Below are 27606 nucleotides of genomic sequence, written 5' to 3'. Positions count from 1 at the left end.
TAAGTTAGTAGTATTACACATTTATCAAATATTTAGAATATGCCTGTAGTTATGTGGTTACTTTTGCATGTGTACTATTTATAAAGAGCCTGCGATAGGGGACATCCATAAATCTGTTATATAATAAGGTGGTTATAATATGTTGGTAAAAATTTCATTTATATTATTTTTGTTTCTCATTAAATCTAAAGGATCTGAATTCTTACAGATATAGCATAGGCAGCAAACTACTGCTGTTAAATATGGCTAGGGGCGCCTGGATGGCTCGGTCAGTTAAGCGGCTGACACCTGGTTTCAGGTCAGGTCATGATCTCAGGGCCCTGGGATTGAGCCCTGTGTCTAGCTCCAGGAAGGAGTCTGCTTATGGATTCTCGTTCTCTCTCTTTCTCTCTCTCTATCCCTCTTCCTTTGTCCCTCCCTCTGCTTATGCTCGCTTTTTCTTTCTCCCTCAAATCAATCAATCAATCTTTAAATATCGCTAAAGATGAGCTGAGCCAAATAACAAGATAGTTGTGTTTAGGGGATTTTTGACTTTTTCACTGGATATAAAAACAGAGGAGTAACTGCGACAAGAGTCTTTCCAGGACTCCCAATCACTGCATATTCTATGGAGAACAGGGTAGCAGCAATTTTAGGACCAGGCCATACCCAGGTCCCCCCTCTCCTCTCCAGCCTTTGCCTCAGGATAGAGTCCGGGTGGGCTGTTCAAGCGCTACCGCTGTTCTTCCAACAACTGCTGGCCGTCAGTGGCCTTTAAATTCCTTCAGAGAGGAAACCCAATGGAGACAGGAGGAGAGTACTGTTGAAGACAGCACCTGCTGCCATCCCCTCCACCCTCAGGGAAGGCCATGCCCTTGTGCCCCAACCTCTCCCCTAAGAAAACAAGCTCAAGTGGTTCAGTAGGATAGAAAATAGAGAGGGAAAGGATAGTTAGGAGGGAAGAAAATCGTGCAAAGAAAGAAAAAAAAAGTAGTGTAAAGAAGGAAGGAGGGTTAGAGGGCAGAGGAGAAGGGAGATTTGCTAGAAAGGGCCTCCCTTTAATTGGCATGTTATTATTATTTTAGAGACAGAGCAGGCATGTGCACGACTGGGGGGCGGGGGTGCGGCGGGGAGGGGCAGAGAGAATCTTAAGCAGGCTCCATGCCCAGGGTGGAATCTATCCTCTAAGATCATGATCGGAGCTGAAGTCAAGAGTCAGCCGCTCAGCCCACTGAGCCAGGCAGTTGCCCCTTAATTTGCAATTTAAAGAACAAAACTGTATCATAAGCACCATGCTACCAGGGACATTATTTCACATTATCCACACATCGAGCCTCCTATCTAGTGACTATTATATTCTTGCTTCCTAATACGTGTGACAAATGTACACAAGTGGTGTACGCAGGTAGCACAGAAATCTGGAAACGGGGCTTCAAACCATCACAATAACATCCACCCTTTTACTAAAAGAATGGAAAGAGAACTTTGTAAATAAACTCTTTCAAGGCAAAAGACCTGAAGCCAAGAGAGTCAGGAGACGAGGACTGACTTTACACTTCCTGGTGACAGCCGTACATACCTCTCTTCCCTTCCTGGCAACTGAGACGGTAGTTGAGAAAATTCTGCGAAAACCAGAAGTGATCTTCATGGAGTACTGGTTACATCGTGCTTAATCCTTACCTTGGAGCAAGCTACACCAGTCCCCACTGCTTCTACTGCTTGAAATGTGGAAGAGATGAAATCCTTGGCAGGACTTCACTGCCTGCCTAAGTGTCTGGATATACATAAGGATTATAAAGATTTGCCAAAGGCAACAAAAATATCTTTAAAAAAGAAATCTCTAGAATTTCTTTAAATTAAGATTGAATCTAGTTTTAGAAATGGGGAAAAAGGAAAGACTATGCCAAGAAAAAAAAAACTGCTGAGATAGTTTAGAATGGTGAACAGTTAAGAACTATCTAGCAATTTACTTATTTTCCCATCATGCCCTACCTTGTTCCAAAAAGAACCAAGTTGTCCAACTGTGGAATGGTTAAATAAACTAAGGTATATCTAAAGTTATCCAGTTATTATTTCGTGTTGGTACCACTGATGGAAGATGCTGTGTAGCCAGCACAGTTCCAAGTACAGGGTATATAGTAACCAAGTAAGATTCATGGAATTTATATATTGGCAAAAAAAAAAAAAATTCAAGCAATTTGTATGTTTAAACTATTATATATCTGTCTTCAACAGTGGCATACAGAAAACCAACTCAACATTATGTTTCCATGGGAGCCAAGTAATTCCCTTCAACAGTCGAGAAGATCTGGATTGATGTTAAGTTCAGGTCTATGGATGGTTCACCACTTTTGAGTATTGAAACTGTAAATCAGATGCTTTATGGGTTCAAGAAGATGCTACATGATGAACTTCTGAAATACAAACCTCAGTACTGGGGACTCTCTATGAAATGATCAGGAGAGACCAAAAAAAAAAAAAAAGTGTCATGCAAGTTTGGAAAACAGAGTTATTGTAGTTTGAAGTCATCAGACTTCACTTAAGAGAGAGTGTGGAATCTTTTCTGGGTCTGAAGGATGGATGGAAAGGATTCAGTAAAGAGAAAGGTGGAGAAGGGAAGAGAGGGCCCTGCAGGTGGGAAAGAACCACCTGTGCACAGATGAGGGAATATGCAAGTATGCTCAGGAAATAGCATTTAAGGGATCCCTGGGTGGCTCAGTGGTTTAGTGCCTCCCTTCCGCCCAGGGCATGATTCTGGAGTCCCGGGATCGAGTCCCACATCGGGCTCCCTGCATGCAGCCTGCTTCTCCCTCTGCCTGTGTCTCTGCCTCTCTCTCTGTGCCTCTAATGAATAAATAAAATAAAAATCTTAGTGAAAAAAAAAGGAAATAGCAAATAAGTCCAGTTGGGTCAATGGAAAGCAAGGCTGAAATGAAAGGGCAGGTGGGGCCTGAGAGCTGAAAGGTAGCTATCACATGCCAGGCTACGTAGTTTGGCCTAAAGCTGCAGAGCCCACAGAGAACCATGTGAAAGGGTTTTTGCATAAAAGCCACTTTAGGAAATATCGGCCTTAAGGAAGCAGTATGCATTGGACAGAGAGGATATCGCTAAATATGGGGTTAGTCAACCATCTCCACCAGGGCAGCTGTGTACTCCTGGCACATACTCCTTAACCGGCATGCATTTCACTTTCCTCGCCTGCAAAGCGGGGACAAGTAATAGGAACGTCCTGCACCTGAGCGCAGCGGCCGGCTCACCGCTGGCCCAGAGCTTCCAACACGGCCAGGAACAGCAATTTCCCAGGAGCCCGTGAGAGCTGGAGCTGCAGAGCAAGACACTGAGCTTGAGGATGCCAGCCAGGAGCCTGCGGACCCAGGACAAGCTGGGCGAGTGCCGGGTCTGAGCAGGGAGGCAGAACCTTGAAAAGAAGGGTGGTGAGGGCGTGGGCAAGGGTGGGTGTTTTCAGGGACATCACTGGATGTAGCTGCGGCCAGACGAACAGGGTGGGAGGCTCAGGGAGCCTCTGAGGCCTCAGAGGTGGTGAGGACAGCGGCCCTGACAAACAGAGGGAAGCCTGGCAGCTGGAGGCCCTTCAGGGAGGAGACAGAGGCTGGTTTCAGATAGGCCAAGGCGGGGGCGCGCCGGAGAGCACTGACACACAGGCCCAACAGCAAGAGAGGCGCTGGGCATGCAGCCCAGGCTGGATGCAGAGCTGAGATTTAGAGAGTTTTCAGCCTTTTCGAGAGGAGTATGGTGCATATGCTCCGGAGTCAGCCTGCCCACGCTTGGATCCCAGTTCCGTGCTGCTAAACTGTGTGAACTTGGGTCAGAGTGAGCTGATGTCCCTGCATCCAAGTGTTCTCATCTGTGAAATGGCTTTGAGAGGACTGATGGAGTTGCTGCATACAAGGCACCTAGACGAGTTCCTGTCCCCTGATGCCTATTAGCTGCTACTGCCCTCCCCATCCTCGCCGGCACCACTGCATCATCACAACAGAGACATCCTGAGTTGAAACGATGAGCCTGCCTCTCATCTCCAAAGCACAGAGCACAGTCCCTAGAATCCAGTTGGCCTGGGTTGGCCCTCTAGCCCTGCCAAGGATTTGCGGTGTCACATGAGCTAGTTATGTGACCTATCTCGGTTTCCCTCTCTATAAAAAGAGGGTTCATAATTCCTGCTTCGTACTCCTGTGAAGATTTACATAAAACTGCATGCGGAAGTGCTTGTTCCATGTCTGGCCTGTAACGGGCCCCCAGTAAACTACAGTCACTATGACGGAGGTTGAAGGGAGAAGACCCCACCTGGATCCTCCCCACAACCAAGGAGAATCCAGTGCAACAGAGGGGGAGCAGTTGGAGACAAAAAGGAAACCCTGATGGGGCCTAAGGGAGATGTCTCATTAGAGAAGGTCCCACAGGGCAGCTGAGAGGATGAGGACTGAGAACCGAGTGGAAAGCAGGTGGCCTCTTCCTCCCAAGAACGCCTTTTCTGGAGGACAAACATCAAATGACAGGAAGGAGCTGGAGTCTCAGGGCGGAGAACAGAGTGAGTGAAAGAGGAGGCTGTTCCCTGAAGAAGGGGTAATTGTTGCACTAAATGCTGATGGAGATGGGAAGGCAGGGTGCAGGGCATGGGTGGTCAGGAAGGGGGGGAAGAAGAAACGAGCCACAGAGCATTCTGAAGCACACAGGGAGACAAAGTCTCCCTCACTCCCCCACCAGCTGGGGCCTTTCCTGGTGTCAAAGCCAATGTCTCTTCATCTTGGTCAGAAGAATGGATTTGGTCCCAGTGGAGGGTCTCAAATCTGCCCAGCACAGCAGGCAGCCAGGCTAAATGCCACAAGTGTGTCTGAGGCTGCAGGAGTCAGACGAGAGGCTGAACTGTCTAGAACCGCTGCTGAGGGGAGACGGTAGCATTTTAGGAAAGCGAGCTTCCCCTCTTCCTTCCCCGGCATGAGGTTCAGATACTTGAACGTCTGCATGTTTTGTGAATACGTTCAAGTCAAACCCTTTTAACGGAACAGCAGCTTTATGAATATCACATCCTGCCTATGATCATCTCTCCACATAAAGATGGAGTTTGGGATGTGGCAAGGGCCAAGCAAAATGCTGTCGACTTTGAGTTCACATACATGTAAATCAAAACAAGATATATATATATATTTTAAACAGAACAATCTATTACATCATATTCCCATGTGTCCAATTCCAAGGTTGAAAAATAGAACCTTACATCTGAGGGATCCCTGGGTGGCTCAGCAGTTGAGCATCTTCAGCTCAGGTCGTGATCCCCAGGTCTTGGGATCGAGTCCTGCAGCAGGCTCCCTGAATGGAGCCTGCTTTTCCTTCTGCCTGTGTCTCTGCCTCTCTCTGTCTCTCATGAATAAACAAATAAAATCTTTTTTTTTTTAAGAGAAAAGAACCTTACACCTGAAACTGATATAAATTGTGTTATAAAAAATATCTCTATCTATATTTGTTTTGTTTTGCTTGGGATCAACCTAAATTGCCCAATTTCAATTTTTCCAAGCAAGGACGTAAGCAAATACTTGCACCATCATTTCATTAAAGAACCTAATAAAAATAGGTTAGGCCCAGTATCTTCACCAAATCATTTAAAAAATTCAATCCGTTTATTAGCACTGTTAAGTACTTGCTGTGCTATCCTTGTTTTCTTAGTTTTGAATGTCGACTGACAACCATCTCATAGAATGGACACAGTCGGTGGCAGTTTGGACCAAAATGCTCAGGCCAATTATGAGGGAGTAGCAAAGTTTTTTGGAGAGTTAGAGGCTCAGAGATGGCAGAGTGAGGGCGTGGTGTGTAAGGTGAGAATATTTCATCGCGGACACAAGAAACAGGGAAGTGTGGACAGCAGGTGCCACATAACGGTGCTGCCTATCATGGGCTGTCAGGGGATATATGCTCATTCAAGGGCAAGAGAAGGTAGCTGGAGGAGGGACCCCCGCAGCAGAGAGCGCTCTGGGGGCCCCCCTCGTGTCTGTGAGGTTGCCGGAGGGGTCTGGGGAGTGGGAGGCTCGTGAAGAAAGAAGGGAACAGGTGGTGAGGCGGGCGGGAGGGAGGAAGGGGGTGTGGGGCAGGGGGAAGCAGATCCAGCAGTTGTGAGGGTGAGGGGAATGCATTGGGAGGACCCCGAAGGGCTGGGAAGGGGGAGGGCCCGGCAGAGAGAAAGAAGAACAAGGACAGGTGGAGGCAGTCGGGGAGGGAGGCCGGGGCGGCCAGGGTGCAGCAGCCACAATTCACCCCTCCCGTTTCTGTTCTCCAGGCTTCCCCTGCGAGCCCACCTGCGGGGCCCAGGACTAACCTTCTGCACACCTGTCCATTTCTTCCGAGTCCTGTAACCAGGCTGCCACTTTGCTCTGGCCGGTGGTGCAGGTCGCAGGGAGGCTGTTGCTGCAGGGCAGGGGGGACTGCCATGGAAAGCTGTTTGGTGGCACCTACGATGAACAAAAGGCAGGGGATGGATAAGCAGGGGGCAGTATATTTAAGGGATTTTTCCAGTCTTTTGGAGGGTATCCTCAAAGTGGCATCAAATAAGAGAGGAGGAAGAGGGCACACTCGAAATACGCAGGGAGCCTCTGGGCTGAACGCATCCGCACTCTCGAGCGCCACACAAGGAAGGGGACGACACTTCAGTTTCTGTTACAGCACATCCTCTGAAGGGCCTGCCAGCTCGAGAGGTTTAAATTGCACATGAGAAAATGCTCTGCATCACTTGCCATCAGGGAAATACAAATCAAAACCACAATGAGATCCCACCTCACACCAGTCAGAATGGGGAACATTAACAAGGCAGGAAACAACAAATGTTGGAGAGGATGCGGAGAAAAGGGAACCCTCTTACACTGTTGGTGGGAATGTGAACTGGTGCAGCCACTCTGGAAAACTGTGTGGAGGTTCCTCAAAGAGTTAAAAATAGACCTGCCCTACGACCCAGCAATTGCACTGTTGGGGATTTACCCCAAAGATTCAGATGCAATGAAACGCCGGGACACCTGCACCCCGATGTTTCTATCAGCAATGGCCACAATAGCCAAACTGTGGAAGGAGCCTCGGTGTCCATCGAAAGATGAATGGATAAAGAAGATGTGGTTTATGTATACAATGGAATATTACTCAGCAATTAGAAACGACAAATACCCACCATTTGCTTCAACGTGGATGGAACTGGAGGGTATTATGCTGAGTGAAGTAAGTCAATCGGAGAAGGACAAACAGTGTATGTTCTCATTCATTTGGGGAATATAAATAATAGTGAAAGGGAATATAAAGGAAGGGAGAAGAAATGTTGGGAAATATCAGGAAGGGAGACAGAACATAAAGACTCCTAACTCGGGGAAACGAACTAGGGGTGGTGGAAGGGGAGGAGGGCGGGTGTTGGAGGGGAATGGGTACGGGCACTGAGGTGGACACTTGACGGGATGAGCACTGGGTGTTTTTCTGTATGTTGGTAAACTGAACACCAATAAAAATTAATTAAAAAAATAAAAAAATAAAAATAAATAAAAAAAATCAATTGGAAAATAAATAAATAAATAAATAAATAAATAAATAAATTGCCCAGCAAGAGGTATTTGACACGAGGTCCTTCCTGACTGCAACACTTTCCCCTCCTGCCTGAAGGCCTTTCCTTACCAAAGTGTCTCTGTTCCCTTACGATCAGCTCAAGGCCTCACCAGCCACATGGGATTCTTAAATACCTTGCCCACCATCAAGCAGCCTTGCAATGCTTTGAATGCCTACTCAAAATCGCAATACAGAAAAAGGCAGTCGCGGCACAGTATTATCATCGACAGCTGGTAGACTTTCCGGGAAAGGGGTTTTATGTGAAATAAAGTTGCAGGAAGCAAGGAGATAATGCAGTGAGTTCAGCGAACACTTAGCTGAAAGAGCACAAAACTTACTTCTGAAAAAGCTGAAACAACTTCAGAAGTCCATGTTTGACTTTCATATTCAATTACAATTGACCGTGTCTCTTCTAAATCATCATGAAGCAAATGATACACATTTTTAGCAAACCCAGACTTATTTATTATTACCCATGCAAGGCCACAAACCAGCTAGCGTTCAGGAGTCTCGTAATTTGATACTTAGAATGCAAGCCAAGGGATGAAAAGCTCTCTTCCCTCTTTATTGCATTTTGCTACATGTGATGGAAATCCTTCACCGAGTTCGATCTTCGAGGTGTGTCATTCGTAACTACGGCAACAGATCTATGAAAACCAGAGTTGATGGGGTTTCTTATGCCAAGGCAAACAGTGGGGAGGAACTGGTTTCAGTTCTCCATTCTCGGGTATCGCCCAAGTGATGAAAAGAATCTATCTTTTATCAATGGTCTATGCCAAAGATGCAGGCAGAAGCTGAAGTACCAAAGGATTAAACATATTTCATAAATATCCATCTGGGATATATTTCTTGTTTGGTTTGGATTAACCTTGGGATTTGTTCTATTCTGTGATGAGAACACCGGGGGCCCGGAAAAGCCTGAGGACGATTCTAGTCATCTTGCACTGGGCCAATCACTAAGTGCCTTACTTCCTACCCTCTGTCCTCCTGGTCCCTTCTTTTTCACTTCAGAACTGGTCAGGATTTAGGGTTAACGCAACACCCTGTTCCTAGGAGGAAGGTGTTGGTTGAACAATCCTTGGCAAGGCTACAACCAGAATGAAATAAGGATTTTCCTTGTGAAATACAATGGATGGGATTTAACAAAAATTACTTTAGGAACTTCCACTGAAATAGTAAATAGTGAACCCAGTGGTATTTCATTTAACCTTGCAGATTCCATGAGGTTTTTCCATACCGTGCTAAGGAAACTTGGATATATATACTACATAGATCCTCAAATAAGAAAACAGAGAAAAGCGGAATCTTCACTGAAAGGTTCTTAAACCCAACTCCTTATGGCAACCGGTTAGTCACAGATGTCTGTGTTCTCGATATCAGGTGCCAAGTGGGAGCCGCAACACCCCTGGGCACTGCAATGTGGCTATGGTTCGGAAAACTTAATTATCGAATCAAAGGCAGGGAGACCATCGTCTCCCTGCCTGTTGTCTTCACCTTGGTTTTTAGGAGGCAACAAACACCTCTAGCTTTTCAGCAACAGAAAAAAAATGACTGTCTTAATACGGCCCGAAGAACGTCAGCCTCCCTTAAGCCGGTACCTGGTCTAACGGGAAGGGCACGGATTTTGGAAACGGAAGGAGGAGGATTCAGATTCTGGCTCGGCTGTTTGATGGCCATGTCACTTCTGAAAACATCTTTTACTGTCTCTGTGTTTTGGCTATATTAAAGATTAGAGGTGACTACATGTCAAATGCTTAACACAGCGCTCAGTCATTCACACGACCTACTACGTATATTACGGTCACATTCTCCAGCCAATTTACCTTTACTTCATAGAGATAGTCAGTGGTCTCTCTCTGGGTCGTGTATATGTATATATTACAGCCCAAGGTGAGGAAACCTCAAACCCTTGTGGTCTTATTACCACCCAGGAAAATACCAATTTCTAGGTGCTGATTAGCCCAATGTTCACCAAACTTTCTAATAACCCTACACAGTCATATAAAAATTAGGATGTGGTCCATTCATAGAAAGCAAAAGCAACTGTTAATTCTCTTGGTGATCCACATTCCTACCAAATCTATACTTGTGATTAACTCTGATGCCAACATCACTGTCATCTTGAGGGTTAGTTTATAAAACAAACCTCTGCTTTCTGGTTTGTCAGTTGTGTGCCTACGTAACAGCAAATTTCTGGGCTGGTTTTCATATGATGAAGTCATACCTTCCCATCCACAACAGAAACATTAGCAGCTGGTGAGGATTCAGCTGTGGAGGTCGAAGGAAATATGTGAAAACTTGCATCTCTCGGCGATCTGACGATTTCATTCTGCCGATACAACCGATGATGGCGCAGTTTGGAGACCCATGCATCGAACCAGTCCTGGGATTTCACCTGAAAACGATGAACAGGAGGAGACGGTAATGGTGAAACCAATCTCTGCTTTACCACTGACCCAGACAAGTGAATTCCCCTGATAATGGCAGAGAAACTAGTGAAAAGTGACTTTACCTTCAAATGATAGATGTGCTCCTCTGTGTCAAGGTCTATTCTCCGAGCTTTCTTTTTAATTGACATGACCGAGAGTCCGACATCGATGCTTCCATGGACCTTCCCCTTTTGAATCTGAAGTCAGAAGACTAGTAAATAGGCTAGAAGGATATATGATTTGATGTGCTTCTGTACTGAAGTGAGTGTAATGTAATCTTTAATTTATCTATAGAAAAATGGGACAGCACCCCTTCTTTACAAAGAGAAAATGGTCAAGATCCTCAATCTGAGGACAGATGAAGTTGCTGTGACTTCACACCAATTTCAATAAACAAGACTATTCATTTCTCTCTTTCTCTCTCTCTCTCTCTCTCTCTCTCTCTCTCTTTTTAGTAATCTCTACACCCAGTGTGGGGCTTGAACTCATGACCCTGAGAGCAAGAATCATGTGCTGTTCTAACCGGGCCAGTCAGCTGCCCCAAGACTATTCATTTCTTAGTCCTGTTTCTGGCATAATTTATAATGCTACTCTTCATAATTTTAGATTGCACAGCTTATATCCCCAAAAAAGATGTTTAGTGGTTCCTAAAATAACTATGGTCCATCTTTGACCCACAACCCAGAACATCCCCCAAGTAATCAACTAGAAGACAGCTGCTAAGGCCGAACTGGGCAGCTGGGACTGCAAACACAGAGCAGCCCGTGCTTCCTCTGGTTGCCCTTGTCTGATCAAGGACACACAGCTGATTCATTGAAAGACATGGGGACGAAACGGAAACCTGAGTTATTTCCCTACACCGCAATGACAAGAAGGGTGGCATCTTCCAGTATTACATGCAAACAACTACTTCTTAAAGAAAAGTAATTTGCAACGATGTTAGTGAGTTGAGATTCCCAAGATAAAAGGATGCACGAAACAGAAATGAAGTTCATAAGACAGGTTTTTAAAAAGATATAGATAAGAACAAGGGTTGCTTTCAATCTCAAAAAAAGCACATAAAGCACAAGTTACTGAGAGATGCAGAAAGAAAGTCTATTTGGGTTTTCTCTCCAAGACAGAAGGGGTCATTTTACAAGCGTATGACTTTTAGGTTTAACCTTCTGTTTTTAACAACAGACATCACAATCGTTAAATTAAATCTTCATGCTCCAGTTTGAGATTTTTTTGCTAGCGTGAGCATAAGCATAAAAGACACCTTCCATGGAACATGGAAGTTTGGTAGCTTGTTACATCTTACAGGCACACAAATGCACAAAGCTGGTAACTATGTCACGAGGCTTGCACAACCGTGGTGTTTACTCACTTTACAACAATCTCTGAAACATGTCCTGTGTGCTACTTACATCAAGTGGTGCCTTTGAATACTTTAACATTCCATTATCCAGGACAAAAAAACGCTGCAAGAACCAAACAACCCCCAGTTACCGTGTGCATTTTGAATTATATAACACATTCAACAAGTGTGCGTCTAACGTTGCTTGGCATTTAGTCATCAATGTGTTTGATCATTTTAATATATCTGAATTCGGTGCACCTGGCCATCGTCAGTCATGTGAAATGGTAAGGAAATCTGAGCTTGAATTCCATTCTATCAGCCACCTCGGGTTCTTTTACACACAATCCAGTGGGAATGCAATCTTTCACCAGGGTCTTCCTTGGAGGGAGTGGGGCTGGAGAGGTGGGACCTCAGGGCCTACAGTCAGGACCTTCTGAATGAACCACCCTGGGGTGTTCTTCAAAGTGAACAATGAGAATAGCTCAGTGATTCTGTGAGGAGCTTCTCTAACAGCGAATTTTTTACTCTGGATATAAAATCCAGGAAACTGCATTTCCCTGAATACCATGGAAAATTCCTAAGAATGCTCAAGTCTGTTACAGACGTCAGTGAACTGGATCTACGAGTAATAAATTACCTGGAAAGTTTAAGAAGGGGCTTTAGCAATATACTTGCATCTCCACTTAGCTTTCGTTTCACTATTAGTAAAGGAGATTGAAAATTTCTGAATTACATTAAAGGAAAAACAAAACAAAACAAAAATCAGAGATTTTTGATCATTTTTGTCTCCTCCGAGATACTCTGGGTCCAGTCCAAATGAATCTAGCCATCATTGCTCCAAAACACTCAGGAACCCTCTGCTGATTTCCTTTCCATGGGCGATTCACCAGAGAACAAACAGCTCTCAGGACCTAGTCAAACAACAGAATCCAGTGCCCTCCTGTAGTCTCTACAGATGCAAAGTCTTTCTGTTGCTGGAAATTACTCTGTTGGGAAGGGAAGGTTTTATGGAACACTTAGCTGCTGAGGTGGCAGGCGGTCCGGCCTGGGTATACTCTGTGCAGAACTCACAAAGGCCATGAAAAGTCCTTTGATGTAAGTTCTAGGGGTAAGTAAGCACGGGAAGATAGCTGAAAAACACTTGATTACTCAATCCCCCATGACTCAGGGAATCAAATATGCTGATAAACATCTGATGGTGTTAGAGACTGGGAGAAAAGGCAATACAAGTGGGAACCTCCCACTAATTTACGTAGGAAAATGCTGAAAGGCATGGCCCAGAAAGAGTGGCTGCTGAGCCATAGCCAGTTTTGCTGAGATGTGGACCTGAGAATGTGATTCATTTAATATTGGTTTCTTTGACTTCTTTCCATTTCTACCTATCAAAGAACATTAGCAGGGATAATCTATTGTGTGATCCTGGGGGAAGAGATTAGCAAAGCCACTGATTCGAGGAATTGCAAAGTGGTGAGCCCAGAATGAAAAGCAAAAGGTGATTCCAGGAAGGACTGTGGCCAATTGGCCAAAATCCAAGGAAGAACAGGGTGGAGGGAAATTCTTAGTATTGGTATAAGATTATGGGTTCAGGAGCGACTAAGGATGCTTCTAAGTGAGAAGCAACATTAGTCAGAAGCCTCTTGGGCCTGTTTCTATTTCACCCTCAAAGACTGGGGAGTGGGCAACATTTCCTGTCTGTTAATTTTAAGTCTTTGCCTTCAATTGCAAAAAAATATATTTCCTAAGGATGCTATAATAATCCGTATGTCCCTGCTTTGGGCCACTGGACATCTACCACCTAGCTAGCCATTTGGGCCAACAGATCCATCTGCTCTGAGATGAAATCCATCGGCAAACGTGTCAAGGAGATGACCCGTTCTTCCAGTGATTTCACAGAAGATACTGGTGGTCTATCAAAGGGCTTATATTAAAAATGGAGAACAATCTTCTCCTCGTTAGCATAACAGTGTTCTTGTTACTCAGGTAATTGCAACAGTGTAGTACAAAATATTTTCTCCATAATTAAAACTCCAAGATGGAGTAAGGATGTGGGTCAGGGGGAAGAAAAATAAACCCACACTTTAAAGCACAGTAAAAACAGACTTCCGAGATCAGTGATTTTGCATCAGTAAGTCTGCACTGGTAACAATAACTCCAACCAAGACTTTATCCCAAGGACTTAAATAGAAATTGGTGTTCATCACAACCTCATAATAGTAAAAAAAATCAGATATATCCTACATGTCCAGCAACGGGGAATTGGTTCAATAATGGTGGGATATATAATAGAAATGGAATATATGCAATGCACTCAAAATGCATTTTTGCATATGGAACATATGCAATGCATTCAAAAACATCTTATTTCAGAGAATATTTAATAAGCACATATTCATATCATTATTTTTTAACATTCACATGATTTTAAATGAAAAAAGCAGAGTAAGCAACGTGTATAAGCTGAATTTTAAATATCACATAAAATATGTTTTCCCTGCATACAGACATTACAGATCTCAGACTTAAACAGGTATAACAGGTTGAAGCCCACATGGTTTAAAAAAATAAAAAGGCTTTGAAAATTAGTTTTACACATGCAACCACGATTCCCACCTAATGACACCAAACAAGGTCCTCACTATGACGAAGATGATCTGAAGATGAATACGATGAAAATGGTACCTTGTGCCAGCCTTTTAAAGGCCATTTTCTTTTCTTCAGCATGAAGCCTTCATGTTTGTCTGGTCTCTGGACATTGGTTTGGCCTATTTTCAGTCCTTCTATAATTTCCCAGCTGTCAGCTTCCTGAGAGAAAAGAAGAAAAACAAATCACATGTTTTTCAGTGTTTGAGGACCTAGTCAAACAAAGCAGCCTCTTAAGTAGAAGCTGCTTTTGAAGCAACACGGGACACACCAGAAGCATGAACCACATTCTGGGGCAAATTCTAACATCAGACACAGCGGCGTGCTTACACGTGACGTTAAAATGGGTTTCCAGGTAGACTTGGAGGCTACAGGTCCCTTGGAGGTGGGACTTTGGGGCAGAATGGAGTTTTGATCCCATGTACTCAGAAGGTTTAAAATGCATTTTTTCAGATGGTGCATCTCTGGGCACAAAGGCACTTTAACATTTTAAAGCAAGGCTATTTCGATGACAAATGTTCAATTAGCGTGCAGAGCCCCGGCCTTCCGAGCGGCTCATCACCTGCTAACCTGAAGGCAGTGCTGCGGGCTGCACACGTCTCGGAGTGCGCGGGGAAAATGCCCTGATTGCCACACGATACCCAGAAGCCCATGCTTTTTGAAGAAGACACCCATCCCGAGAAACACACGCCCTTGGGAGCCCAGAGAAAGAGCCAGAAATCTGGGATTTTGGCTCTGACTTCAAGGCCAGAAATCTGGGATTCTAGAGGCCATACTATCACCCTCCTCTGTTTAAATCAAACCAAATCGTGGTTTCCTCTTTCTATGTTCTAATGGTGTCTAAAGTTTTTAATGAGTTGTCAACATTTAAAAGTCACAAGATTTCAGATGTAGAAAAATCTAAATGTCGAGTGTTTCGTTAAAGTCTGTAAGATTTGGCAGCACTGGGCCTGCCCTGAGCGGAGGGGGCCCAGAAGGCTTTGGTTTGTCACAGTCTCCCTTGGGCCTGCTTCCAGGTCAGACACCTGGCCCCCCTTGGCAACATCCGGGGTTTTCAAATCCCTGGACCCGGTGACTCCCGAGGGCCTACGCCACTCTAAAGTAACCGCTGACCTAGCCAACACTCATATTCTAGATCTCAGGCATGGGATGCAATTAAGTAGCAGAGCCAGAAGCAACAAGGTCACATCCCATGCACAACCCCCACAACCCTGCCCATGGTGCAGGGAAGGTGCATCGGCTTCAGAAAACCTGATGCAGCTCCCCAGAGGAGGGCAGGCCTCTCTGCAGCACGGCCCATCCCAAATGGGCTTGGGAAAGTGCCTTCCAAGGAGGTACATTCTATCAGGAATCATCCTTCAATCGCGGAACACAGGCTCCAACAGGAATGGCTCAAGAGGCACAGATGCTAAAATCAGTTGCTGATGCTGGCTGGCCCTGGGGACGGGCAGGGAGAGGCAAACGTATTTACCCTCCGTCCCGCCTCTCCTCTTTCCCTCCTTCCATCCTACAAGCTGCTTGCCCTACGACCAAGTCACATCTATGGTTAAGCCCAAGTATATATTAATGGGGGTGTGGTTTTTCACTGTAAATTATGTTTCTAGGAGATGCAACCGAACACTGCTTCATTCAAGAATACTAAGCCTAAGAGATACTCGTGGCTTATGGAAAGCCCTCTAAGCCAACATCGTGCCCCTGTCCTCCCAAATCCAACTCTAAATGCTCCCCCCATCGGACAAGGAAAACTGATCTGAGAACAGTGTCATTTCTTTATCGACTTGGTTATCCCTGAGGGGTCCCCAGTGAATGAACTATTTACAGAAACATACCTACTGGTAGTCACTTAACGACATTAAGGACCCTCTGCAATATCTCTAAATGTTCCCCTTACAAACAGCCCAAGAACTGATTTTATATTTGAAGATAATACTGTCAGAAACTGTGACTGAGCTGGTCAAAACTGTTAATTAGATACACTAATTTTTTTTAGAAAAGCACTCGTGAGCATGCACGAGAGAAAGAGAGAGAGAGAGAGAGAGAGAGAGAGAGAGAGAGACATGAACAGCAGGGGGAGAAAAGGGAAAAGGAGAGGGAAAAAAAAGGGAAAGGGAGAGAAAGAATTGCAAGCAGGCTCCATGCCCCACACAGAGCCCAACATGGGGCTCAATCTTACAACCCTGAGGTCATGACCTGAGCCAAAATCAAGAGTTGGACGCTTACCTGACTGAGCCACTCAGGTGCCCCTAGATACAGTAATTAAAAAAAAAAATGTTTCTGATAAGACAATTTCAGGCTGTATATCATGTTTTTTTGGACAATGCAAAGCAGATGGCATTCTTGTCAGGAGCACAAAGTGGTGTGCTCTAGTATTCCCATTTTAAAATACTGAACTGTGGGGGCATATGGGTGGCTCAGTGGTTGAGTGTCTGCTTTTAGCTTAGGTCATGATCCTGGGGTCATGGGATCGAGTCCTGCATCGGGCTCCTGCAGGGGGCCTGCTTCTCCCTCTGCCTGTGTCTCTGCCTCTTTCCTCTGTGTCTCTCATCAATCAATAAATAAAATCTTTTTTAAAAAGGGCAGCCCAGGACAGCATGGGTGGCTCAGTGGTTGAGCGCCGCCTTCAGCCCAGGCATGATCCTGGAGACCCGGGATCGAGTCCCACGTCAGGCTCCCTGCATGGAGCCTGCTTCTCCCTCTGCCTGTGTCTCTGCCTCTCTCTCTCTCTCTCTCTCTCTCTCTCTGTCTGTCTCTCATGAATAAATAAATAAAATATTCTTTTTTAATGGTGAACTGCAATTCAACAAGTAAGCATCTCTTATGAATTATGTTAGAATAATCAAAGAAAACACTAGGTTCTACTATCACCTGAAAAGTAGGTAAATTTTTCATAAAAATGGATTTCTTTTTTTTTAATAATAAATTTATTTTTTATTGGTGTTCAATTTACCAACATACAGAATAACATCCAGTGCTCATCCTGTCAAGTGCCCCCCTCAGTGCCCGTCATCATATCAGCAAGAGAAAAACCAAGAACCATATGATCCTCTCATTAGATGCAGAGAAAGCATTTGACAAAATACAGCATCCATTCCTGATCAAAACTCTTCAGAGTGTAGGGATAGAGGGAACATTCCTCAACATCTTAAAAGCCATCTACGAAAAGCCCACAGCAAATATAATTCTCAATGGGGAAGCACTGGGAGCCTTTCCCCTAAGATCAGGAACAAGACAGGGATGTCCACTCTCACCACTGCTATTCAACATAGTACTGGAAGTCCTCGCCTCAGCAATCAGACAACAAAAAGACATTAAAGGCATTCAAATTGGCAAAGAAGAAGTCAAACTCTCCCTCTTCGCCGATGACATGATACTCTACATAGAAAACCCAGAAGCCTCCACCCCAAGATTGCTAGAACTCATATAGCAATTTGGCAGTGTGGCAGGATACAAAATCAATGCCCAGAAGTCAGTGGCATTTCTATACACTAACAATGAGACTGAAGAAAGAGAAATTAAGGAGTCAATCCCATTTACAATTGCACCCAAAAGCATAAGATACCTAGGAATAAACCTAACCAAAGAGGTAAAGGATCTATACCCTAAAAACTATAGAACACTTCTGAAAGAAATTGAGGAAGACACAAAGAGATGGAAAAATATTCCATGCTCATGGATTGGCAGAATTAATATTGTGAAAATGCCAATGTTACCCAGGGCAATTTACACGTTTAACGCAATCCCTATCAAAATAACATGGACTTTCCTCAGAAAGTAAGAACAAATTATTTTAAGATTTTGTGGAATCAGAAAAGACCCCGAATAGCCAGGGGAATTTTAAAAAAAGAAAACCATAGCTGGGGGCATCACAATGCCAGATTTCAGGTTGTACTACAAAGCTGTGGTCATCAAGACAGTGTGGTACTCGCACAAAAACAGACACATAGATCAATGGAGCAGAATAGAGAACCCAGAAGTGGCCCCTGAACTTTATGGTCAACTAAAAATGGATTTCTATACTGAATTCTTTTTAAAAATTTGATACGATCAAATACTTAAAGAACTCTCCATATATGTGTAAATATACTCATTAGAGCTTGCTCTGTTCTTAGATAGCAGCTGTATTTAATGACATTTCTATTTTTAGTAGCCCTATCCATGGGTAACATCTCTAGAATAACATTTTCATTTTCAGCTAGATCTTATTTGAAAGCTAGTGTTCATCTTTGATTTATTGTGTGTGTATCTATGTGATGTGTGTGTATATATGGTGTGTGTGTGTATACAATATGTGTGTGCACATCTACGATGTGGTATGTATATATGTATGCGAGTGGTGTACATATATATGTATCATGAAGATGACTCTGGATAACTCGTAAAAATGGAAACATTAAATAATAAGCACAGCGCTTTTTGGATTTTTTCCTAATTACTCTCAGACTAGAATACCAGCTTATTCCTGTGGTGCTATGGCTACTGATTTCTAACATGGTAGTTTTTTTTCTTGTTTAACTCTAGAGAAGGGGGAGAAAAAGGGGGCAAGATAGAAAAGGCACAAAATTAAAAGGTATTTCTTACACATAAGTAACTCCATTTGTTCTGATCCAATGTTAGTAAACCCCAAAGAAATTTTTTTTTAAAGATTTTATTTATTCACGAGAGACACAGAGGAGAGAGAGAGAGAGAGGCAGAGACACAGGTAGAGGGAGAAGCAGGCCTCATGCAGGGAGCCCGACGTGGGACTCGATCCCGGGGCCCCAGGATCATGCCCTGCCTGGGCTGAAGGTGGCACTAAACTGCTGAGCCACCCGGGCTGCTCACCCTAAAGAAATTTAAAAGAATCTTAATACATTCCTTACAGTTAAATAAGCTGTCAAACTGACAAAGAGGCAACAAAGTAAATACAGGGCAAACAAACAAGTTGTGTGAGAAATGAAAACAGCCCGTCTCAGTACTTAATACAACCCACCTCTATGCTTAGACTGGGTCTGCTTAACAGATTTAATATCGCTTTCTGAAAACTGAAGAATTTTTTTGTAATTTCAACTGATACCAATTTTCTCTTTTTAAAGTCGCCAATTTTCACAGGATTACTTATAACAGAAACAGAGTCAAAAGACCTAATATCATATCGGTACTTGCCTTGAGTCAGATTTACACACTTTCAGTATTATAGAAATTTTAAATACACTTTTAATCTAATAGTAATAACAAGTGAAACCAGAGAGCAATATGATAACAGCTCCAGTCTGTTCATTGGAGACATTTCCTTTCTCAAGGCTACACTGGTGATGCATGAATGTTGGGGGGGGGGGGGGCGGTAGTAGGTGAACAGGCTGTAGGAGGTGAAAAACCCAAACAAAGAGTTTCAGTACATCCTGAGCCGGGACAGTGGGTACTTCTGGGTTCCTCCACCGCCAACCGGTGCCCAGGAGGTCCATCTTCTCTCCAAGGAACTGAGAGATGGGATGATGCTGTGGCTTCTAGAATGCATGGGGTACCCTGATTTCACCAGACCCCGAGAGATGTGGTCTCTATTAATACACAAACCACAATGACAAGAGTAGTAGTGCTATAGTGGGATGCAAGCGGGCAACAGCACGGACGAGTCATGGGAAGGGGATGGTGCAGGCGCCCCCCCAGATGCCTGGATCCGGCGCAGTGAGCGCGGTGGGAGCTCCCTCCTTCTACTGACACCTGCTGTTTGCTGAGGGTGAGGAGGCCGGGGCCTTTGTGCCTGGGCAGGAATCTCCCTCCTCTATTATTATTATTATTATTATTATTATTATTACTACTACTACTACTACTACTACTACTACTACTACTACTACTACTACTACTATTTTCCTTATTAGATGGCCAGTTTACCATATAAGGCTATAACTTGGGAACAGCCAGGTGGGAGAGAGGCAGAGAACGAGCTGTGGGCACCGGGTATGGAGCTTCCGTGCCCTCTGCAGGGGCGCCAGCCATCTGGGGCCTCCCCTGTTCGCCTACCAGGACGTTCTCCTGATGTGTGCTTCTAATACCAGGAATTCTCCTCTCCGTTTCTGGGGATCAGTCTCGGAGGCCTCCTTTCACTGTGTCTCTCTCACCGTCCTGGTCTCTCACACACACCTCCTGGTCCCTGACTCTGGACAACTACCTTACTTCTGCTCCCAGGCTCAGTTTCCTTACAGGTTAAAACAAGAACATCAGTAGTCGCTTTATCGAGTAGCTGATTATGTAGAGAATATATGTGCTCATCCCATGCCTGGGACAAAGCAGATGCTCAAGAAATGTCAGCTGCCTTTCCCACTGCCCCAGGATGTATTTATTCTCTCTCCAGTAGTTGCCTGTAAGAGAGAACGGATGTTTTCAAAGAGATTGCCAGTTGCATTTTCCAAGTAGGCATTCTCTGTTTGCCATTCAAATAGAATGCAGAGCATTTCCTCTTTCTCTCTATTTTTTGAGTCTGATAACTCCCTTTCCTTAGTTTTGCAGTCTACTCTTGCCCAACAACACAAACTTTATAGCTTGTAGTACCTTCCAAATATAAAGAATACAAGCATATATATTCCATACCATAAAGTGTGTCCCCTTATAGGATTCTATTTAATACAGGAGTAGCAAAGGGAAGGATCAGTTATACATATTTCAAAGTCTTTGGGGGGAAATAAAGTGCTATGTCTATATTTGAATTCCAAATCCCCATGCACTCTATTTTCTGAGTTTCTCCATAGGAGAGGCAGCCCACTGAAAAAAGCTGCAGGGAGATGACCAAGGGGTAGGGATGAGTAAGATGGCGTCTCTTCAACTTTTATGATTTTTGCATTTTAGACATAAATGAATTTAGATGTTTCCCCAGTCCAAGAAAGAGAAGGCTGAAGGCAGGGAATGCTGGCTTCCATTAAACAGAAGAGGTTCTAATCAACAGTCTGCAGTGTCCTCCTCAGAGCTCATGGCAAGGAAGGCCAGGTGGAAGGAGAGGACTGGAACTCTGAATGTCCGACAGCTCCCCCACCCCACCCCCGCCAGGCAGGTGCTATGTGACTGGTAGGTGGGGTGCACCTGAAGCAGTTTAAGTCTGAACCCCTGCCCTGCTATGTAGCAACTTTTTCAGACTTTGAGCAAATTATTAATTCTCAGTTTCCATATTTGTAAATGCAATAGACACCTACACTGTAGGGAGCTGTTTGCAAAGGTTATGTCCAATGTGCTAATGTATTTAAGGACCTGGCACAGTGCCTGGAATGCAGTGCACAGGCAATCATGGTAGCTGTTCCTATTGTTAGCATTATGATTTTTTTTTTGCTGGATCTAGTGATTTTTCTTTCTATTAGCTTGACGTAGAAATATTTGCTCATGTCTCCAACAGAATGACAATAGTTTCTCTTCCTTGCAAATAAAGAGTATTTTGGATCTTTGTAGCCCTGGAACTCCCAGCAAAATATACTTTCATCTGATCCTTCCTTATACAGGGCAGAGAAAACCTACACACCACAGGCAGAACAATGTGGCAGTCAGCCCTACAAGAGGAATCCCAGCTACCCGAGAGGAGTCAGGTGTGGGAACCGTTGACAGTTCTGCTGGCCCCAGAGCAGGCAAGAGGCCATCTGGGAAAGCACCACGTTTTGTCACTGACCTTAGAGAGGGGGACCGGCTCTGGTTCTAGCAACTGCCGACTGACAGAGGGCTCGGTGCTGGAGGAAGCAGTCCTCTCCAGTACGTGGATACTCTGAAAAGAAGTGGAAATACAGCCCAGGATTAGATAACCCATTTTTCATGTGGATGGACATGGGGGGGTGGGGGACGAGAAATCACACGGATCACAGTAAGAACAGTGAGCCATGTTGACAATGGCAGGTTCCAGGAGACCCAAGGCAGCGGTTAACAGTCAGAAAACTGTCAGCCCAGGATTTGGTGTTTCCATCTTACACACATGCTGCTCAGCTGCTGCTACAGTGCTGGTTCAGGCTCCAAGAAAAGGTCAGAGATCACATGGATTTAAAAACCCACAGTCTCCACATATTTATAACTTTATGAGAATGTACATCTACCACTGAGACAATCAGCCTTATATAAAAATATTTGCTTACCTGTCCAAGGGCAGCAGACAAAAAGGGAGGTCTGTATCAAAAAAAGCCCAGATGGGCAGCCCCAGTGGCTCAGTGGTTTAGCGCCGCCTTCAGCCTGGGGTGTGATCCTGGGGACCCGGGATCGAGTCCCATGTCAGGATCCCTGCATGGAGCCTGTTTCTCCCTCTGCCTGTGTCTCTGCGCCCCTCTCTCTCTCTCTCATGATTAAATAAATAAAATCTTAAAAAAAAAAAAAGCCCAAAGCATCAATACTGCTTAAGCCTCTGGAGTTTCTTAAAATCCTCAGGAAATAATTTATAATTGTAATATCTTATAATAATTTTTAAATGCACAGAGAAGAAAACAACACCTCAAGTACGATAAAGAGTAGCTGTCTTACATGCACATGAGACAATGCTCTGCATCACTTGCCATCAGGGAAATACAAATCAAAACCACAATGAGATACCACCTCACACCAGTCAGAATGGGGAATATTAACAAGGCAGGAAGCCACAAATGTTGGAGAGGATGCGGAGAAAAGGGAACCCTCTTACACTGTTGGTGGGAATGTGAAATGGTGCAGCCACTCTGGAAAACTGTGTGGAGGTTCCTCAAAGAGTTAAAAATAGACCTGCCCTATGACCCAGCAATTGCACTGCTGGGGATTTACCCCAAAGATTCAGATGCAATGAAACACCGGGACACCTGCACCCCGATGTTTCTAGCAGCAATGTCCACAATAGCCAAACTGTGGAAGGAGCCTCGGTGTCCATCGAAAGATGAATGGATAAAGAAGATGTGGTTTATGTATACAATGGAATATTACTCGGCCATTAGAAACGACAAATACCCACCATTTGCTTCAACGTGGATGAAACTGGAGGGTATTATGCTGAGTGAAATAAGTCAATCGGAGAAGGACAAACAGTGTATGTTCTCATTCATTTGGGGAATATAAATAATAGTGAAAGGGAATATAAGGGAAGGGAGAAGAAATGTGAGGGAAATATCAGAAAGGGAGACAGAACATAAAGACTCCTAACTCTGGGAAACGAACTAGGGGTGGTGGAAGGGGAGGAGGGCGGGGGGTGGGGGTGAATGGGTGACAGGCACTGAGGGGGGCACTTGAGGGGATGAGCACTGGGTGTTATTCTGTATGTTGGCAAAGTGAACACCAATAAAAAATAAATTTATTATTAAAAAAAAAAGAGTAGCTGTCTTGCAGACTATAAAAAGCACTCACAGGTCAGTAAGATAACATTCCAACAGAAAAATGGGCAAAGTACATGAACAGGCAACTCATGTAGAATGCTTGAAAATATGTTCAACCTCAACCTCAGAAGTATTCAAAAAGTGAAAAGCAAACAATAATGATTTTTTTTTTAACCATCAGATTCAAGAATGGATCACAGCTGGGGATAGGGGAGTATAAATCGTATAATCTTTCTAAAGAGGAGCCATTTTATTATGAAATCATTACAAAAAGAACACGCCTCATTGATCCAGCAATCCCACAGCTAAATCTTTACCCTAAGGAAGTCAGATTAGTACACAAAGATATAAGGACAGATAGTTTACTAAAGCATTATTTTATTACAGTAAAAAAATATATAATACGTATGACTTATAAGGGGACTGCATGCAGTGATTTGAAATGACAATAAGGATCTCTATTTATTGATATGGGAAAAATACCCAAATGATGTTCTGACAACTGAAAAAAATCAGGCTACAAAGAGTATGCAAAATAAGATGATGCTATACAAATCATCAAAATATATTCCATCATATTAATAGTAGCTATACAAAAGAGATAGCATTATTGGGTTTTTAAAATTTTTCTTAATATCTTTCTTATTTTTTAGTGCAATAAAAACCTATTATTTGTATATTTGGAAAAAAATCAAGTATTTCTATGGGGGAATAAACTTGAAAGACATCAAAGGAATAACTCAATGGAGTTAACATTTTGGTATAAGCTGAAAATGAAATATAACATTTTTACTCTAGTTAGGAACATTTCATTGGTTCAATAGACAAAGTCAGTATTACATGTACTTACTGGGGCCTCTATTTTTGGCATCTCACTGGAAAAGTATTAGATTAATATTTGCTTTTTCTTTTTTTTTTCTTTTCTTTTATTTCTTTTTTTAATATTTGCTTTTTCAAGAAGAAAATTACACACTGATATGAGCCAAATTATTCTAATTTCTTGATACGTTTTAAGCTTCTGGTTATTTCTTTTATCTTGAAAATGAAAGGTCCAACCACAGATCTTTACAATCCTATCCAAATGCATTTTTAAAGTTATTTATGTGGAAGAGAATAATTATGGTGAAAAGTTTACGAATTGCTCCCATTTCTCCAGTTTGTGAGGAAAGGGAAGAAATAACAGATATTTTGGGGCCAAACATAAAGTTGGGCAGGGATTAGTAAGAATCCCTAATCTGATGGCTATAATGTTCAAGGACAATCTAAGCATTAACTGGGACTGCTCTTCCAATTACCAGATTTACCTGAATTAGCAGAGAAAAATGATAAATGTAGCTGAGTATTCCTATGTGTGCCAGTGCCTTTTGTGCAACAGCCAAAAGCAAAGGCATCTTTGGAGAAAGGGGAACCCTTTTATACTGTTGATGGGAATGTAAGTTGGTACTGCCACTCTGGAAAACAGTGTGGAGGTTCCTCAAAAAGTTGAAAATAGAGCTACTCTATGACCCAGCAATTGCACTACTAGGTATTTACCCCAAGGATACAAATATAGTGGTCTGAAGGGGCACCTGCACCACAGTGTTTACAGCAGCAATGTCCACAATCCCAAACTATGGAAAGAGACCATATGTTCACTGATAGTGAATGGACAAAGAAGATGTGTGTGTGTGACACACACACACACACACACACACACACACACACACAGTGGAATATTACTCAGCCATCAAAAAGGAAGTCTTACATTTGCAACAATGTGGATGGAACTAGAGGGTATTATGCTAAGCGAAGTAAGTCAATCAGAGAAAGATAATTATTATATGATTTCACTCAGATGTGGAATTTGAGAAACAAAACAGAGGAGCATAAGGGAGGAAAAAAAGAAAAAAAAACAAGACCAAATCAGAGGGAGCAAACCATAGGGACCCTTAACCATAGGAAACAAACTAAAGGTTGCGGAAGGGGAGGTGGGTTGGGGGATATAGTCACTGTGTGATGGGCATTAAGGAGGGCACATGATAGAATGAGCAGTGGGTGTTATAAGCAACTGATGAATCACTGAACTCTACTTTTGAAACTAATAATACCCTATATGTTAATTGAATTTAAATTTTTTTAAAAATGAAAAAAAAAAAGAGTTTCTTGCCCCATATAATTCAAGATTTATTTCTGGGGAAAGGGAAATATGCTAACCCAGAAATATTCCATGAAACTAATTGCCTGGTAAATTTGTGGGGGGAAAAAGCCCTTCTGCAGAGTTATTAAATAAAAAAGCTGAAAGAAGTTCTATTCTAAAGTCAATAGACTAAAATCAAACCATTATTACAGTGTGGGATAATGCAGAGAATGTCAATCAGGGCAAGTGGTAGGGAAGTAGAATTATCTCTGGCATCTTTTTCAAAGTACACGTATCATCCCACACATAGATTCTGATGGGCCCCCAGGGAAAATCTCCCACCTTCTCACCCCAGAGAGGAACACTGCTATTGATGGGCAGGAATCATCAGATTTGGTGAGTGAGAAAAGGATGACAAATGAGCAAAATGAGAAAAACCACTGGCCTACATTCAGATGAAACGAGAGTTGAACTTGGGTTCCCACACATATTAAATACTTGTTTGAGGCTATTATTTAATTTCTCTCTGCATCTATTTCCTCGTCTCCAGGAAGAGAAGACAATAGTAGGAGCTACCTTACAAGTTCAATGTAAACATCAAATGAGATATATGATTATCATATTAAATAAATGTTAGTGGAATCTGAATTATATTGTACCACTTATAGCTATGATATTTTATCAAATAAATATGTCAGACTCTACCCACTGTTTTCATTTTACCTTAAAAAAAAAAAAAAGCAAAGGCATCTCATGAGGTTAAAACTGGTGTGCTCAGAACTGGAGGTTAAAACTGGTGTGCTCAGATCTTTAACAAAAAGGGAGCAAAGAACCCGGGACTTGCATTATTTGTTCATGTTGGTATTTTGGATAGGATCCTTTTCAAAACACAGCAGCTAAATTTAAAATTAAGATCTATTCTGAGATCATGTAATTAGAAACGAAAATGAGAATTTTGTTGCTGTTGAAACAAAAACGTTATTACCTTCTTTTGGGAGGTAATCGTCTCCCCCCTCCCAAATTTCATTTTCTTTCTTATGTCTTAATAAGACAAAACTAATATATGCTCATTACGAAAGATTCAAATACAACATAGAAATATAGAAAAGAAAAGGTCAAACTTTCAACTCATCATTCCACCTGGCTAGCTTCTGGAGCAATGATTCTGAAAAGGTAGCTCTTGAACCAAGGATCAAATAAGGTTGAACAAATTTTTGAAAACCGAGGCCTTAACCCTGTTCTGTGTGGCTATTGCTTTTACTTACTCTAAATTGTCCAGTGAGATATGTTTGGCTCCAGCCCTCCTCTACCCTCATACTTACAGCTTGCTGGGCAATAGAACACATATACATCACCTCCCTGGCCCCACCCCTAACAAACAAATATGGTAAGAAAAGCAAAACTTGGGAAGAAAGTTGACCGTAGTAACTATGTAGGCAGGAAATAAAGGATTAATTCAGGAATTTAGCCAGAGGAAGGAAACTAAATTCTCTAATTTCCAAACCAAGCCAGAGACCTAGAAAATCAATTTAGGATATTGAAAGTGTGATAAAAATGAGTTTTGTCTCTAAAGATACCTGGGAATAATGAAAATGTTGCTAAGATTTTGTGATTCTGAAGGGTTAGCAATGAAACTGGAAAGAATCTACAAAATACCTACTGCAGTATCTGTGACAAAAAACCCAATGTTACTTTATTTTCCACCTGGTTTTACTAAACAGTTTATAGTATAGAAGAAAAGAGGTTCATTTATTTCAAACGTGGTTCAGTATAGCACATTCAAGCTGAGTGAAAAATACAAGACCCAAATGTTGATTTGCTAAGTCACAGATAATCATAAACACCTTACGAAGAAATTGTAAATAAATGAATATTTTATTACCACAAATGTATGATATATATTTTACTTAAAAATTAAAGAAGCATAAATTAGAAAGGAAGACAAACCAGGAGAGACTCCTAACTCTGGGAAGCGAACAAAGGGTTGCAGAATGGGAGGTAGGTAGGGGGTTGGGGTAACTGGGTGACGGGCACTGAGGAGGGCACTCATGGGATGAGCACTGGGTGTTATGCTATATGTTGGCAAATCAAACTTCAATAAAAAATAATAAAAATAAAAAATTAAAGTGTAATTTATAAAACCACTGGGTGATACTCATTATAAATGTAACTAGCTTCAAAAAATAAGCTATTTCATTTCACCTCTGTAATGGTAATGAAGAAGCCAAAAGCTCTTATGCAAAC

General features: G+C 42.9%; 1 protein-coding gene across 17 annotated transcripts in view; it reads right to left on the bottom strand.

The window, feature by feature from the left end:
• The window catches only part of OSBPL6 (oxysterol binding protein like 6), a 208906-nt gene that overhangs the window by 48071 nt on the left and 133229 nt on the right, over window positions 1–27606 (bottom strand). For all 17 annotated transcript variants that reach the window (XR_012000337.1, XM_072752052.1, XM_072752043.1 and 14 more), the window contains 6 exons: window positions 21599–21691; window positions 14014–14136; window positions 11402–11455; window positions 10079–10192; window positions 9791–9961; window positions 6305–6437 (listed from right to left, as the gene is read on the bottom strand). Coding sequence is in view for 16 of the 17 variants with exons in the window: in XM_072752052.1 (XP_072608153.1) it covers window positions 6305–6437; window positions 9791–9961; window positions 10079–10192; window positions 11402–11455; window positions 14014–14136; window positions 21599–21691 (688 nt within the window). In the remaining variant the exon portion in view is untranslated. The remainder of the gene's footprint in view (window positions 1–6304; window positions 6438–9790; window positions 9962–10078; window positions 10193–11401; window positions 11456–14013; window positions 14137–21598; window positions 21692–27606) is intronic.

This window comes from Vulpes vulpes, chromosome 3 (assembly GCF_048418805.1).
Source record: "Vulpes vulpes isolate BD-2025 chromosome 3, VulVul3, whole genome shotgun sequence".
Taxonomy (NCBI): Eukaryota; Metazoa; Chordata; class Mammalia; order Carnivora; family Canidae; genus Vulpes; species Vulpes vulpes.
This window is presented reverse-complemented; position numbering and strand designations above follow the sequence as displayed.